This window comes from Boleophthalmus pectinirostris, unplaced genomic scaffold, assembly GCF_026225935.1.
Source record: "Boleophthalmus pectinirostris isolate CB_2022bp ecotype Guang Dong unplaced genomic scaffold, ASM2622593v1 HiC_scaffold_19, whole genome shotgun sequence".
Classification (NCBI taxonomy): domain Eukaryota; kingdom Metazoa; phylum Chordata; class Actinopteri; order Gobiiformes; family Gobiidae; genus Boleophthalmus; species Boleophthalmus pectinirostris.
The window spans coordinates 4,765,453-4,783,337 of NW_026571140.1; the positions used below are offsets into that span (position 1 = coordinate 4,765,453).

The 17,885-nt window shown below is 39.2% G+C and overlaps 2 protein-coding genes across 2 annotated transcripts; one reads left to right on the plus strand and one right to left on the minus strand.

Annotated features, from left to right (window-relative positions):
* Positions 1 to 1,523: 1,523 nt before the first annotated feature.
* arl14ep (ADP-ribosylation factor-like 14 effector protein) lies at positions 1,524 to 8,505 on the plus strand. The gene is made up of 5 exons (XM_020917464.2): positions 1,524 to 1,705; positions 3,454 to 3,649; positions 4,636 to 4,746; positions 5,583 to 5,614; positions 5,966 to 8,505. Exons 1-5 carry the CDS (start codon positions 1,635 to 1,637, stop codon positions 6,192 to 6,194), a joined length of 639 nt encoding a protein of 212 aa, XP_020773123.1. The 5' UTR covers positions 1,524 to 1,634; the 3' UTR covers positions 6,195 to 8,505.
* Positions 8,506 to 12,165: 3,660 nt separating this feature from the next.
* Positions 12,166 to 14,764, minus strand: LOC110153557 (gonadotropin subunit beta-1-like). Its single transcript, XM_020917461.2, has 2 exons — positions 14,609 to 14,764; positions 12,166 to 12,375 (listed from the first exon to the last, which is right to left on the minus strand). Exons 1-2 carry the CDS (start codon positions 14,762 to 14,764, stop codon positions 12,166 to 12,168), a joined length of 366 nt encoding a protein of 121 aa, XP_020773120.2.
* Positions 14,765 to 17,885: the final 3,121 nt, after the last annotated feature.

The following is a 17,885-nucleotide window of genomic DNA, read 5'->3' on the forward strand; positions in this document are numbered from 1 at the left end:
AAGAGATTTTTTTTATTTATTTATTTTTTTTGAGTCAGTGGAAAAAAAAATAAAAAAATTCTCTCTCTTGCCTCTCTGGGCTTCCATAATTTTCATATGTTAAGTACAAAAAGTCGTGTTCCACTGGCAGATCATTTTACGTTTCAAGTGAAATTTACTCCAATCGTGATAAAACTTTCTTAATTCAAGTCATCTTAACTTGGCTAGATTTTTTAAAATATAAAGCTCTGATTTGCACACTGTCCCGTCATTTAAAAATGGTTCAATATTTACATCACCTGTGTCATTGTTTTGTTATTGTTTTGTTGAGTATTTTTGTGATCATATTTCAATGTAGTTTTTGTTCAAATTTTACTTATCTTGAGTCTAAAAGTCATGTGTGAGTGTGTGTGTGTGCTTGTATTAATTTAGTTGGTTGTGTTAATTTTTGTTGGGGTTTATCCTCCAAACAAATACATTTAAAATACTGAGAAAAAGTAACTGCATGTAGAAGTATAAGTAAGAGGAACATTGGCTCCATCTTGTGGTTAAATGTGCGTACTGCAGAAGTGAGAAGTAAAGTGTCCACTAGAGGGAGACATTCACTATTCACTCCAGTTATTCTGTTTACTTGAATATTTGAAAAACTGTAAGAGTGACAGATGTGAACAGAAACAGCAGGAAAGAGAAAAATCCATCATCATCGTAGTGGAGGAGAGAGAGGAGACAGCGAGGAGAGAGGAGACAGCGAGGAGAGAGGAACAGAGGAGAAGAGGAGAGGAAGGAGGAGGAGCGGGGAAGAGGAGCCGAGGAGAAACGAGAGAAGAGAGGAGCAGAGGAGAAAAGAAGAAGAAAGAGGAGCAAAGGAGAGGAAAGAGGAGCAAAGAAGAGGAGGAGAGGAGAGGTGAGAGGGGCAGAGATGAGGAGAGAGGAGCAGAGACGAGGAAAGAGGAGCAAAGGAGAGGAAAGAGGAGCAAAGGAGAGGAAAGGAGTAGAGGAGAGGTAAGAAAAGGAGAGAGGAGCAGAGAAGAAGAAGAGAGAGGAGCAGAGACTAGGAGAGAGAAGCAGAGACAAGGAGAGAGGAGCAGAGACGAGGAAAGAGGAGCAGAGGAGAGGAGAGGAGAGAGGAATAGAGGAGAGGAGAGAGTAGCCGAGAAGAGAGGAGAAAAGGAGAGAGGAGCAGAGATGAGGAGAGAGGAGCAAAGGAGAGGAAAGAGGAGAGGAGAAGAGAGAGGAGCAGAGAAGAGGAAAGAGGAGCAAAGGAGAGGAGAGAGGAGCAGAGAAGAGGAAAGAGGAGCAAAGGAGAGGAGAGAGGAGCAGAGGGGAGGAGAAGAGCAGAGAAATGAGGAGAAGGAGAGGTCACTAATTAATATGGCTAATTTGACTGACAGCTGAAAAATGGAGGAACGAGGAGAGGAATTGAGAAGAAGGACGCGAGGAGAAGGAAGCGAGGAAAGAGAAAAGAGACGCGGCCCAAACCTGCCAATACCACTACCTTTTTCGGCCACCAGAGGCACCGGCGAGTAAACCCACGCCCCGTAGAGGAAGAAGAGTAAACAGGAAGTCCTCGCATGCTTTTCTCGGGTTTGTTGTTTGTTCGTGTTTAGGCTTTTTAACTATTTTATAAAGTCTTTTTTTCCCCAATTACATCGAACATGCCCGTGATCTGTGCCGCCATCGGCTGCAACAACAAGTTCGTGAAAGGATCGGACATCAGGTTTTACAGGTGAGTGATGAAACACGAGAAGTGCGCAGGCTTTTATTTAGATTTAGCATTCTAATTCAAGATTATTAAAAACTATTCCTCAAAAGTACAGTTTTGTTTTCTATAATCTGCTTATTGTGCAAGATCTGATCTTTTCATGCTCTTGTGGAATTTCTGATCAACAATAGCTGCAATACAAAGGTTTATTCCTACATATTTGACATTATTCTTTTTTTTTTTCTATATCAAAAATTAGTTTATTAAATGACAAATGGTGATACAGAAAATAACATAACAACATACACACAACATAACAAATTGAATGCCAGGGGGAAGCATACTTGGAAGAAAAGCATAATCGCCACTGTTACATTCATACAAAAATATTCATGGACATACAACTTTCATATGTCAGTACAGCTTTTTTGTTTACACTGATAGAGATAGAAGATAGGTATAATTCTAATTGCTTAATTAAAACAGGAAAAAAATAAAGAAGTGTGAGAGAATTTACATTTGTTTATATAAAATTTGCCAAATACAATAATTAAATTAATTGCCATTCTTTTATTTGAGTCAAAATTATTTTCATGTACACCAAAAATAATATGTTCAAATTTTAATGAAAAGTTAGGGTCAGTATGATCTTTGACAAATTTTAAGCAGTCTTTCCAAAATTTTTTTAGTAATAGTGCATTTCCAAAAAAAGATGACTTATTGATTCGGGATATTCTTTACAAAATGTGCAGTTAGGATCAATTGTTTTAATATATTTTAACATAAATTGGTAGTTAGTTTAAAGGAAACATCCCTCATCTTATTATTTATCATAAATCTTTGATTCACAGTCCATCCTTTCTTCCATATAGTGTCAGGGACAAAATTTCTCCAGTAAAACCTGGCAGAGGGTATAGAGGTAACCTCTTGTTGGAATAGAGCACGTATTTTCCAATTTTTCCTACGAACATGACTAAAACAAACTTTTCCTATGGTGGTGTCAGTTACAGATAGTGAGCACACATTTTTATCAATAACAATATTTTTAAATAGTTGACATTATTCTTATAGTTTATTGCCTTGTCTTTTATTTACGTCGTTGTCTGATTTTTGTGTTTCTCCATTGGTTTCATTTTGCAATAGTAGTTTAACCTCACCTGTTATGGTTGCTATTTATTTATTTATTTTTACAACTATCAGTACTTTATTCGGTTCGCTGCTGATACAATTACTTAAAAATTAATATGAACATGAATACAATGACATGAAAAGACTTTTCTCTGTTTTGCACTACACTTGATATGCGGTACTTGTCTAATTAATTATGAAAACACTGAATGAATCAACAGATCACAAAATACTACAGAACCTGAAGACTTCTTAACAGTTTCTTTCACTATTTATTAAAAAAACAAATATATTCTTCCTGTGTTTTGACATTGACACTGCCCTGTGTGGGTTGGTGATAAATCCTCTTCTCTGAGGTTGCAAAATTAAATGCAAACAAATCCAAAATCAACTTGAATGGATGCAGAACACAATATTTTTTTCTTATTCCACATAAAGCTGCTAAACCCTGTATTTTTTACCTGTCATAACAACTCTGAACAGAAGCCTGTTGTTAAATCATAAATTGCAAATCTAATCACAATTGCAATGCTTGTCAAAAAAATTGCTATTTTTCTCCAGCACGTCCAGAGAGCACATATCAACAGATCTGATCATTTGTTGAATTGTGTAACATCTAATTGTACTTGATCTCTTGTGTGTAGGTTTCCTCTGAGTAAACCGCAGCTGTCCACTAAATGGGTGAGCAATCTGGGTCTGAAGAACTTTGTCCCGACACCCAACACATGCCTGTGCTCGGAGCACTTCAGAGCCGACTGCTTCAGAGACTACAATGGAAAACAGTTCCTGAGAGAGGACGCTGTGCCCACGCTCTACACCCACGGGCACGAGGGCTCCCGGGTAAAGCACACAACATACATGACATACTGGGACATCATGTGTTTTCATCCATAGACTTTCACTATATAGCAGGCCACTTATTTATTTGTATTATTTAATCTAGTGTTTTCCAAACTTTTTTTCTAGGTACCCATATTTTAAAAGTCACAAACCTTCATGACCCAAGTCAAGAGACATTATACATAAATCACAAAATAAAGGTGGATTTGACCATTATTGAACATTAATGAGGATATTTTATTGTTGACTGAGTTTCTCTGAACAATTAGTATTACTCAGTCATTGAAGCAGCAATAAAATGATCCATAAGTATCCTGAAGTGCACTGACCTTTGCTGATTTATCACCTTCTTTTTTGGACAACCAAGCAAACATTTCTCAACTTTAGCTGCAGGAACTCTTTCAGGGCAGGCAAATTGGATTCGCTGACTCACTCGCTCTCTCATGTGTCAGAACTGTATATTTCAGACCTACATGCAGATCGTGACAAGGTGACCCAGAAAAAAATCTCTTGCGACTCAGCTGAGGATCGTGACCCAGTCTTTGGGAAACAATGATTTAACCTATTTATCCAAATTTACAATGACAACCTGGTCATGACCTGCTTGGGCTAAAGTGCTTATATTAACACCACATGGACTATGTTTTTTGGTTTTGTTCTTCATGTTACCAACATGAAGTCACTGAATTATCTTTGTAATTATAAAATTATGATTTTATAATAATCTTCTTGTCTTTTTTTTTTTTTTTTTAAAGTAAAAGCAGTATTTCTCTGTAGTGAAACTAAAGTAGTATTGTCATAATCATACTATGCAGATGAGACCATGATATTACTTTTCTTATTCATTCAGTAGTTTCTCTGTTATGGATGTGTTTTTGAGGACTATTGACAACTGAAAACATTCAATATTTAAATGTTAATAGTTAAGGTTCTTTTATTGCTATGCAATGTTTTGCAACGTAATCATGTTATTTTAAACTTTCCAGATTGAACTGCGCAAAAGGGGTGTGCCATCAAAGGACAATCCCCCAACCCAGGCACCACAACAAGCAGTGAGGAGCACAGACCCCCGCAGAGAGAAGAGAGGAGGGGGCCGGGTATGTGTTACTGTCCACTGCACATGTCTATGTTCTGTGTCTATCAGTCACATCAGAATGAGTTTAATTGTCATTGGCAGTGAACCAAATTCAAACTAGGAATTAGCTTCGGTGATGTATGGTTCAACATTAAACTAAGACTGTAGTGTACAACTCTGAATGAAGACTGACACTTCAACTGGCGATTTTTAGATTTAATGGCAATAAATCCACCAATCTGTTGTAAGAGGTCAAAAGAATACAAAATACAGGGTGTAAATACACATACACAAAACTCAGTTTGATTATTATTTACATTCATCTTGACAACATCAATCAACAACGATAACAGCTAGAGACACAAAGTTATTCAAAGAAATATTTAAATCAATAACATACCTTTGTGCAATAATCAATAATACCTTTGTGCCTTTTCAGAGGGGAAGCTAAACAAAGACATAGAAAATACCAAAAAATATATGTGTACACATTTGCTCCGTATAACATTTTTCCGTTCGCGTTGTCAAGGTAATTAAATGAAAATAAACCCTTCAAAATAAAAGCGCTAAACATAAATACATAAGTTAATGGTTAACAACAGAAAATAGTGCAATATAAAAATAATAATAAAAAAATGTCACAAGAGGTTTTAACCAAGACAGATTATACTATAGGTTATTTACAAAGACTAACAATAAAACTCAATAAAACAATAAAGGCATTTATTCAAATAAGGTAAATACAAAACAGACCTTGATATACAAATTATACAGTGTAGACAGTACGTATACAAATGCAAAATTTCCTGCTTATCTTATATATCTATATAGTCAAACGTGTGTTGTTTTTTGTCACAGGGTCGAGGAGGGCGTCGGCAGATGTCAGACAGGTGAGATCATTCTTAACATTAGTCTGTTTAAGAAAAAAGCCAGAAAGAATCTCTGTGTCACTGAACACGTTATTTTTTTTAGTGAGTGCAGTAAAATGTGCTGTTTAATATGACCTATTCTTTGATTTGATTCTCTGATAAAATTGTATTTCTGTTTTTCTACAAGAAAATAAAATGGCAAATTTCTATTCATTTTCAAAACATAATTTACGTACACTTTTAATACTTACCATTTAACCCAAAAATAGTATAAATTGTTCCAGACCATTGAGCTGACTGTTCCTAGCCCTATCACTCCAAACCTGTAAAATTCTTCTCCAAACGAATTCACTTTTTCCTCCCTCCTTCTAGACAATCTCTGAACGCTAAGAGCAAAGTGTACGACGCCAGCGGCCGCCTGCTGTCCAACGGGAAGGACCTGTGCGACTGCCTGGACGTGGACTGCATGGGCTGCTTCTTCCCCTGCCCTGACTGCGGCTCCAGGAAGTGCGGGGTGGAGTGCCGCTGTGACCGCAAGTGGCTATACGAGCAGGTGGAGGTGGAGGGCGGGCAGATCATACGCAACAAGTACGCCGTGTGAGCGCTGTACACGGACTGCGCTGCCTTTGAAACGAATCTGTCAGCAGGTTTGCGCCCGATTCTGCCTGTGGTGGAAGTGTAACGACTCCAAGTGCAGCACAGAGATCGAACGATACGGGGTTTTTCATGTGCCGCTTGTTTTGAATCGAGAGAAACTGATGATCCATAAGCGCATATTTCCGATATTTTTGGATCTTGTTGTACTACAAACTGGAGAAGAGAGGAGTGTAATCACATTTTTACGGTGCCCTCTTCGAACTTCTAATAAAACTTTATGCGTTTATTCGTTCTAGCTATTTATTCAGCTGGATGGACCATAAAGAATACTGGTTGTACCTGATCTTTTTTTGGTATATTTTGTTTTTTGTTGTTGAGTAGAATGTATTTTGTCTCAGTACAGATATATTATAAAAGCTCTTGAGGTTAAAATTAAGACCTATTCGCACGGGATTAGATTTACCTGTGGACTTTTGGTGATTTGTAATAATTTTGAAGGATGCCTGAGATCTTAATCCCGTGTGAATGCACCATGTGTGTAATTTGTAAAGTAAAAATTCCACCGCAAATGCCCAACCACATTTTGCCAAACACAGTTGTCTGGTGATAATACTAGTCCCGTGCGAATCTGCATCTTGGTGTTTGTTGTTGTAATTGCGTCTTTTCTATCTCTTCCTTTTCCTTCCGCGTTCTTTTCTATTTCAATCTCAGTCAATGTCAGTAAAATAGTCATTTATGGACTTTGCTTATCCTGTGCGAATGCGCTGCAAGTAACACAGGGATGGGGCGGTAATTTGCAAATGACCAGACATCCCCAGGTTGTACCGTATTTTCCAAACTATAGGGCGCTCTGGATTATAAAGCGCACTGTCATTGAATGATCTGTTTTTGAACTTTTTTTTACATATAAACCGCACCGGACTATAAGGTGCATTAAATGAAACACAACAGTTAGATAAGTCAGTCAAACTGTATTTAATGCGTTCACAATAACTCTCAACTTTGTTCAATTGTAATGCGTAAATACTGTCTGAGATGCTAAATTGTTGTATTGTATTCTCAATAACTCATAATTGTTCAAACTGTTGGGTGATTCCGGTGTCCAGCACCCCCACATCCCTCTCCTCATTATCCGAGTCAGTGTGGTTACTGTTCCCTGGCAGTTCAGTGATGATTCTGGTCTTGGTGAAAGCTCGGACCACAGTTGATACTGATCCTTTGGCAGATCGTGGCAGAAGTCGCTCGGCGCTGTCTCTCTGTCTTGGTGAATGTGTGTTCTTCTCTCATCCACTGCTCCCACGCAGCTCGCACTTTCACTTAAAAAACGCCTTGAGTTTAAAGTGAGCATTGTAAGCGTGTCTCTTGACAGGTACATTTTGATATTCAAAGGAATCACAGTATGTATTACTCCGTGATGCAGGTGATGCAGCTTTGTAGTTTACTAAAGTCGTACTAAGACACCCCAATAAATTCATATATAAGGCGCTCTGGATTATAAGGCGCGCAGTCATTTTTGGATGAAATTAAAGGCTTTTAAGTGCGCCCTGTAGTGCGGAAAACTTCTCCTGCATGAATAGGCCTTAAGTCAGCTGCTCTGTCTGCATCTGAGTAGAACGCATTTTTAGGCAAAAGCAAAATACAGAATGTAAGAAGTGTGACGTGGCCATATTGCCCATCCCTAGTTTGCATGCTAGTTGTTGATGTCATTACTGTGACGGCAAAACCCCACTCTGGTCTCTGGGAGTTAAAAAAAAGCGCTCAAGAACTCATCACAGTGAATAATTAGGATGTTCAAAATGTATAAGGTAAGAGAAGAACAACTTTGGAGCTCCGCAAACTGTTAGTACCTAATAACTCGTTTAGTTTTTCACATTTTTAAGATGGTAAAATTAGGTGCAGTGCCTTTAAAGTGCCCTTACCCAACTTTTGTTAATTCTAGTTTAGTAAAAAGCTCGATGTAAGAAATGAGACCGAAGAATATCAGCCATGCGATATAAAAGACATAAAATTGCATCACCAACTGCGTCTCCAACCACCACCGATCACTCACACTGAGACAAAGCAGATGGAGTCTTGCCCAAGGACACAACAACAGTATTACTGAACCGCTGTGGTCACTAAGTCACTGTGTTATTGCTCCAGTGTTTGCGTCAGTGTGTCAGTTTGTGGAGGAAAGAAAAAAACAAAATAAACAAACAACCTTTTTTCTAATAAAGGGGAAGTAAAATGACTGAGTTATAACATTATTTCTTCAGAACTTGTTAGTATGTCTGTCTCATAGTTGCAATAAAGTGTTATATTATTATCTTATATTATTATCCTGCCTGTGTGTGTTAATTATATCAGTGTTTTTGTTGTTAAAAAAAAAAGTTTTAATATTGTTCAACATGATTTTTTCATACTACTAGGAAGTGCTTAAGTATTACACAGATCTGTTCAAACCACAATCATTCCAAAATGGATGAAGTGTCTTGCCCAAGAGCCCACATCCATGTACTAAAGTAAAATACTATATACCTAAAAATTGTACTTAAGTGGTGTACTTTTACGTTTGTATTTTGTCATCTTCCATCGCCTCTATGAGAGTAATTTGTAGTGTCACAGTGCCCTCTATTGACAACTTTGGGAATTGCTGTGTAAAAAGAGGATCCCGTTATTTTCCACAATAATGTAAGAAACTGGACGGAAATTTACAATGAAATTTGAACCAGTTTTTATTTTCTACTGATACTTTGCAGAGACATCACACTGGGGGTGATACAAGTATCTCTTTTAGCAGTATGTTCATTAGTGGTGATGTTGTACTCTCAGATAAGGGTCTGCTGATTTCATTGTACTTTGCCATGAAGTATCTAAAAGGTAAATTCCCAAATATGGAACCTGATCATTTCTATGACTGAGTAGACCCAAGACCATGCTATTACAACAAAAATCTGCAGTTGAACAATATTAACTTTAGCTGCCCCCATCTGTATTAAAAAATATGGCGTGATGCCACCCAAGAATTAACCAAAACTAACAAAAAGTTGTAAGATAGTCTAAAAACTCATTAAAAAAACAAAATGGATTTAAACAACACATTTTCAGGAGTCTGTGATTTTCAATAAAAATGCGAGATTGAGTCAGTTTGCTTGGCTTTGTAGTAGGTAGGTCATTTTGACTCGGTCATTTTATGCAGAGCTCTAGTTCATGAGTTAGTTTCAGCGAGGGTGGCATAGCTTTCATCCTAGTGTCTTGTACGTACTAGAGGCCGCAAAGGGAATCCAAAACAAGCAATTTTTAGAAACACTTTGTGAAACACTAGAATAGAGCTAGAAGTTTAGTCATAATCATTTATTTGATTGCCTTTTGAAGTTATTTGTGTATGTGTCTACACAGTAAACATTTGGTATTGTGTTAATCTTATTTTGTGCTCATAGGGTCTTCACCAGGCAGGGCCCCAGGTACCTCTTTGTCTAGGGCCCCCAAAGACCTTGAAACGGGCCTGAGAGTGACTAACTGAAGAACTGTTGAACCAGCTTGGAACTGAATGTGTGAGGGACTTGTTTATCAGCACAGATCAACTCACCTGTTGTACGTCCAACTAAGTCAATGCTTTCTGGTGAGATTGTGTTCAAATAAACCTCACACCTCAGACAGAGCAGTGCTTACACTTAGCACCAGGTCATGTTGATGACATTAAAGTATCAATGCTGCTTCACAAAGGCACAACACGGTAACATGTTTGGTCAAAATGAGTTCATGTCATTTTGTTTGTATTTGAGAGCTTATCAAATGACTAAATATTGTTAAAAATATTGAGCTCAAAATTGACCTTTGACCCTCCTGTTCCTGTTCTCTGCCTTTGTATCATGAGCCAGAAATAGGTTTTCGTGCAAAGACAAAAGACAGTAACTGTTTATGTGTTGTTTCTGATTTAGTTCATAAAAATATTTTATTTTAAAATCCAGCCTGTCGCCTCCTCCTTTTTGTTGTGGTCTTGGCACAGGGTCTTAACACATTCAATAAATAAACCTTTGTATTCAGTTATACTTCAGTGATCTTTAAAGGGAAAATATTGTGTGTATTTATTCATACTGTACACACTATACTGCAGAGTCGCCGCACGATTCTGATCAACACTAAACAGGAAAATCCAAAACACTTCTATATCATTTCAGACAAACTCCATGATGCTTGGTGAGGTGTTTTTCTTATAATGGATGGAAGTCTAGGGAAAATCAAACAAATAATAATGATCATGTCAGTTCCTGCCTTTTGCCTTTGCACGAAAACTTATTTTTGTCTCATGATACAAAAACAGAGAGCAGGAACCTGACAAAGAAGAGTCAAAGGTCAATTTTGAGCTCAATATCAAGTCCCTCCATAACCTGGCCCCTCCCTATCTCACCGACCTCCTCCGTCTGCACTATCCCACCCGCCACCTTAGATCAGCCAACACCAACCTCCTCACTCCCCTCGTCAGGACAAAGCACCGGACCTTGGGGGATGGAACCTTCGCTGCTGCCGCCCCCTCCCTCTGGAACTCACTCCCACAATCCATCAGGAATTCGAACTCAGTGCAGCTCTTCAAATCACATCTAAAAACTCACCTGTTCAAACTGATGTTCCAACCATGATTCCCCCGTTTTCTACATTGTTACTTTTAATTGTAAAGCGTCTTTGAGTGTCCAAAAAAGCACTATATGTCCAATGTATTATTATTATTATTATTATTAATATTTTTTTCATACAAATATTTCTTCATTATAGCAACTAGTTTTCTAGTCAAATTTTGGGAGCCCTGCCTATTATAGAGGCTTTGCAGCGTCATGCGTCCCCCATGGCAACGGTAACAACGCCGCCATGACACCAGGCACACTATGTCATTGACTTCAGTAGCATCGGAGAAACATGAGCAGGTTTTGTTGTGTATTTGGTTGTTCTAGACGCTCTGAAAAGGATAAAACGATTTGTTTCTTCACTGTTCCTCTGGAAATGACTCATCAGGAGCACAAACAAGGGAATTATCGGAAAAATACGCGGATTATGGCTAGCAAAAATAAACCGCAAAGAGATTTCCAATGGTCCCATCAAGACACACTCACGTCACTTTCATCAAGGTATTTGCTATTTAAATAGTTTCATAGTTTATTTAATGAGAGAAGCACATTTACTGAACTAAAATGTAAAAAGAAAACATTTGCAGTGTGAGCTGCAGTAGAAACTGTATCTTCCAGCGCACATATAAACATGTCACTCGTCGCAGGACCCATGTTTTCTTTATTGTCTTGTTTATCCACAACTATGTCTTCTACAATTAATCCCTTTTTACGTGTGGATCTTTCTAATGTTCATGAGGATCTTTTCATGGACAATTCTTTCGCGGTTCGGTTCACAGACTCTTTTTAAATAGCAAATACCTTGATAAAACTTCGGGTGTCTTGATGGTACCATTGGAAATCTCTTTGTGGTTTATTTTTGCTAGCCATAATCCGCGTCTTTTTTTCGATAATTCCCTTGTTTGATCCTGATGAGTAATTTCCAGAGGAACGCCCTTTCAGAGCGTCTAGAACAACCAAATACACAACAAAACCTGCCCATGTTTCTCCGACGCTGCTGAAGTCAATGACATAGTGTGCCCGGTGTCATGGCGACGTTGTTACCCGTTGCCATGGGGACGCGTGACGCTGCAAAGCCTCTGTACTTTTGTCTGGACAAAACTGACATTTTGAAGTGATTTTCTCAGTTTCACACTCTGAAGATTTAAGCTCTTTATAGGGCAGAATATAGTCATTTACATTGACTATGCTTGCAAATTCTTTTACTACTACTACAATACTTTATACTTCTTAATAACTTTACTTTTTACTTCCAGTACAAATTTGGCGTGGTGCATGCCCATAAACTTGTCTGTTTGAGAATGAATGAATGTCAGATAATTGCACACATGGCAGAGACACGGTGAAGAGTTGATCACGGACGTCTTTATTTGTCTAATTGGTGTAGGGCAGGCAGGCGGGCAGGTTTTGGCTGAAGCTCTCACAGTCCACGTACTGGGAGGCGCAGTGCCCGCAGGAGCAGCTGTGTGCCCGCGGGAAGGTGACGGGCACCGGGCAGCCCTCGATCACGTGCGTCTCGTAGCGCCAGTCCCCCACGCACACGTTCTGCTTCGGGACGTTCAGGTAATCCTCATACACCGGGTCCTGTTCACGGCACACAACGTATCAGAGGTTCATTTCAGTGGTTTCAGATTCTAGAACGTGATGACGGCAAAGTCCCACATGGGAACAGGGGGAGTTTACCCTGATGATTACATCGTGTTGCATTAGTAAGGCTACGTTCAGACTGCAGCCTGAAGTGACCCGAATCAGATTTTTTGGCTTCTGTGTGACCTGTATCTGATCTTTTAATGACAGTCTGAACGACACAGATCCGATTTTTTCAAATGTGACCCAGGCCACTTGGATATGTGCTCCTAAAACCGATACATATCTGATCTTTTGACATGTGACTTCAGTCTGAACGGCCAAAGCGCATTCATCTGACCTACACGTTATCAACAAGACACAAACGTCACTATTCTGCTCTGAAGTAGGCGAAAATTGTTAATGAACTCTGTGTCACTGAAGTGAAGCACATCTCCACTCACCACTCTTGGCTCCGTCTCCACATCCACACGTTCCTTTCAACGGACGTCGCTGCCACTGTCCCACAAAACACCACGGCCAAAAACCTCGTCGTCCTCCTTCTCTATCTCCGCCTTAAAACAAGTAAGCTGTTCTCTTCTGGCTCCGGTACGAGAGGAACTTTAAAATCGCCAAGTGCTCAATGCTCGCGTCCATGTCCTCCAGTGCACATGCAGGACACTTTTGGGCCGTTTAATGTTCACACTGGAGATCACATACAAGTCACATTTAATTGGAAATGTGAATGACCTCGCAAAAACATCGGATTTCACAAAAAAATCTGAATTGAGCGTTAAGCCCTGCAGTCTGAACGTAGCCTTAGATACACAGAGAGTAATTGGTAAAACAGGTCAAATGAACACCCTTAGGAAATGTCTATGAGCAAATTGTTGTTTTTTAAAGTTTTGAATGGACTCGCCTTGCAATACATCTCGAACCTCATCCACAGTTACTCTGAGGTCCAAGAGGCTCCAACTCGTGAGGCATAAGACTAGACTTAAAACCAGATAAGTGTGGCCAGTGTCCTGTCAGTTTGAGCTACCCGTAGACATTTTAAAAGTGTGTTGGTTTTATTGTATCTTTTGACAAGTTAAGGATGTAAACAACATCATGTGCATGTTGGATTTGCGGCAGAATACCTACGTTAGACGATTGAATAGTTTGGATTTAATATTTGATTTTATCTGTATCATTTTCATTACATCATATTTTATTTAGTTTTGTTTTACAAAATATCAATATATTGTATCGTTTAACGTGGTGATACTGTATCAGTATCGTGGGATGCTGTATCGCGTATTTTTTGGTATATTTTACTTAATTATTTTGTTACAGCTACAGTTTTGTTGCTTTTTTGGGGAAAGAAAACTTTTTTTATGCAAAACATTTGACATTTTCACTGTTTTGATGATTAACTTTGCACAGGAAGTGGTTTACTTGAGTTAGGCTTTATTTTTATTGAACTGTATCGTAATGATGTGAAACATATCGTATCAAATCGAAAGCACACTGTATCGAAATATGTATCGTATCGGCAACTACTTCCTGATATCCAGCCCTACACTGTAGCCCATAATATAAAGATTTCAGTGTTTCCAGTCATTTCTTTCTCTTCTATAGTGGGAGCTTTATTTGATAGAAGATATCGGCCTGTGGAAATGAGCTCCTCTACACAAATTCTACAGTAGCAGCATTATTCGATGTCTAAATTGTCCTGTCTATATGTGCTCCCTTTAGTCGGAGCCCTATTCGAAAGCAGAACACAACTGTCAAAATGAACTGTGCAGATTCATATAAATGAGTTGAGATTGTTCATAACTAAAGTATAAAGTGTGATCACCATGTGCAAACTGCATCAAACCCACGTCTCTAATCCAAAGAAACATGTGTCAAACTGGGGAGGTCAGGGTTATTGGATCTATACAACTGTAAAAACGTTGCTTATTTCAACAGGGTAGTGTAAATCGATAGACGTCACTGCTGATTTAGGCTGCTAGGAGCTCATTTTGATGGGGCAGCCCATTTTGACAGCCGGCCCTAAGCTCTGGAACGTGTAGTGGGCATGTGGGCACAGTACTTGCTGGTTAGAGTGGCACGAGCAGAGGGTACATGGGCACAGTACTTGGTGGTCAGATTGGCATGGCGATAGGGTACATGAGTATATGGATTACAGGGACTGGCATGAGCAGCGGGCACATGTGTCTAGTGTAAGCAGAGATTGGCATGAGCAGCGGGCACATGGGCACAGTACCTGGTGGTAGCAGTTCCCGGCACAGATGGTGGTGACCACCTTCTCCCTGATGCCGCAGCTCTCCACTTCAATTCTGTCGTTCACCGGGCGGCACTGGATCAGGCCGCACTGCGCCCCCACCTGGGCCGTCCTCGTCGCCATGACAACCAGCGCCATCGCCGTCGCCATGACAACCTGCTGCTGCATCCTCAGCTGGGCGCAACTCTCCACTGTCGGATCAAGAATGTGATGTTTTTGTTATTTCATTTTATTATTATTTTTTTATTTTTTTTATTATTATTATTTTTTTTTAATCATGTTACAGTGTTTTTTTTCTCAATGAATATACAACAAAAATCTATATAACAATCTATAAATAATAAAAAAAAAATTATATCTAAAATCCTGGAGTTGTGTTTTGTTTGTTTGCCAGTTGGCAAAGTTTTTCCAAAGTCCAATAAAAAACTTATGATGTTCAACTCCTAAACTGTTCAGTTTCACTGGGCTAGACTTAGTAGTTTTCAAGATAATTGCTTTTAAAATTATGTAATATTTTTGGGGGCACCCTGTACTTCGGGTTTTAAAATCTATAAACTTTACTGGGTAAAATATCTTCAACAAAGAATCTCTAATAAACTGAAAACTAGCAGCTATTCTCATTCGCCTCATTCGCAGTGCTCACTCCGCCACGCACCAGCAGAGTTTAGACAGTTATGATGTTCTGTGTAGACTTACCTGTATATTATTGTGCTAGCTCCGTTCTCCAGGCTCCTCTGCAGGTGCACAGATGAGGTCAACGCCTGCTCTGCTCTTTTATAACACTAAGAGGGCGTTCCTGAAATCCCATAATCCACCAGGCCTTGAGTAGAAGATCGTTTTTCTGGTGTTTAGACTGAGAAAAGACCTGCACCTCCTCCTACACACGACCGTCCTCCAGAGGATTCCATCAACACACATTTAAGGTTGGAAACTGGGTGTTGCCTGTTCACCTTATCGTGAAAGTTGCCGTGGGCGCTACCACCGTCATTCGTGTTTTGTTTTGCATGGGGCTGCTGATCTTAACAGCAGATAAGTTCTATATCAGGAGTCTCCAACCTTTACGAAATGAAAATAACAGAGAGCTACTCATTTTAGCGTTCACAAAAAATTGAGTTTAAGAGCCACAGTCTTAGAAGGGTCAGTTAGACGCCAGTGAAACAAACCATCATCCATTTAGTAGTACACAAGGTTAGACATCAAAATGATACATTTACAATTAGGGCTGAGTGTCATTAAGAAGTTGCCAATATGATACATACCTCGATACATAGGCAAGGCAAGGCAAGGCAAGGCAAGTTTATTTGTATAGCACAATTCGTACACAAAGTAATTCAAAGTGCTTTACAGAATAAGAAATACATTAAAATCATAATAAAAACAAATCAAAACATAAATAATCATGAAGATTAAAATTAAAAAAGAGAGACATAAATTGGAGAGAAGAGAGCGGAATGAAAACCTTTCAGTTATTTGCACAGTTAAACAGAAATGTTTTGAGCCTGGATTTAAACAGTGTCACAGAAGAGGCCTGTCTCACATGTTCAGGAAGACTGTTCCAGGTTTTAGCTGCATGAACCTGAAACGCTGACTCCCCTTGTTTAGTTCTGACTCTGGGCACCAGCAGGAGGCCGGTCCCTGAGGTCCTCAGAGTGCGAGATGGTTCATATGACACTAACATGTCACAGATGTACTTTGGTGCTCGGCCATGGAGAGACTTGTACAAGCAGAGCTGCTTTAAAGTCTATTCTCTGAGGCACAGGAAGCCAGTGCAGAGACCTGAGCACAGGACTTATGTGCTCGTACTTCCTAGTTCGAGTAAGGACCCGAGCTGCAGCGTTCTGGATGTTCTGCAGCTGTCTCACAGCTCGTTTGGAGAGACCAGTGAGCAGACCATTACAGTAGTCTAACCTACTGGAGACAAATGGCCGCGATACGATACATACCTCGATACAGTGAGCTTTCGATTCGATACGATATATTTCAAATCAATTCGATACAGTTCACTAAAAAATAAACTCAGGTAAACCACTTCTTGTGCAAAGTTAATCATCAAAACAGTGAAAATATCAAATGTGTTGCATAAGAAAAGTTTCCTTCCTCTGAAAAAGCAATAAAACTGTAGTCAGGCTGGCGCCACCTAGTGTCTCCGCTCAATTTAATTTCTCTCCAGCGACTAGGTCAGGAATCAAAATACACTAAACGGTTCGCAAAAACCCTGGAAGCGCGAGTTCGGGCACCAGCCAATCAGCGAGGATTTAAAGCCGGAACAAAGAGAATGGTGAATTTTATCAAGGGGAAAGACGTTGTGGTGGATACCTGTGCCACCACTCCATAGTGTCAGTATTATTTCATTTCATTTCATTTACATTAAGTTAATTGCATTACACATAATTTAATTCCTTTATTTAGACTTATATTCTAATTTGAGTGCACATATTTTAGTTAATATAAGTCTGATTTACTTACATTTGTTCTTTTGGGTTTTTTTGAGCACCAGATGGAGGACCCTTGGACTCAACAAGGAGGGGGGGAGCACTATTTAGTTAGTTTTATTAAGTTAGTTTGTTTAGTTTGCTTTAAGGTCACTTTAATGTCACTTGTTATTTTCTGTATTATAATTATTTGCCTTTTTGTTACTTTGATTAAGTTAGTAGTTTAGTTAAAACCACTTACCATCCACCCGCCCGCCGGCGGGCGATTTTCCAATAAAAAATGTTCACTCTGTATATTCACCTTCATTATTGTTTTCACTACTGGCATGCCATACATCGTTTGAAAGCTTAATTTGTCAATAAAACAACCATATCATTCATTTTATGCCGTACAACGAGCCTGAATTTATGTGAATTTAAAAATTCACATCATAAACAAAGAATAAGATACGCGTTTCTTACTTTGAGCCGGTTCTGTCGGTCCAAAACGCGTTCAATCCATGATAAGTTGTACTCAATAAGTCCGTAATAATCCACAGAAAAAGAATATCAAGTTGTTTTTCCAAAAAATAATTCCATGTGGGGAAATAATCCAGAAAACCGTCGTCCGTATGAGTGGATGAATCCGTGAATGAAAATATTATGTCTCTTCTCCGCCTCTTCTCCCGCTCTCACTTCCCTTTCTCTCCCGCTCTTGGGTACGCTTGTTTTCCTCACACTCTTAGCTTCAAAATGAGACCCTCCCCGCTGTTGTCGGTGGCGGGGTTTAGGTGGGACAAGCCGCTGAAGAAGCTAACGCACTCACGTACTTCCTGGCTTTACGCACG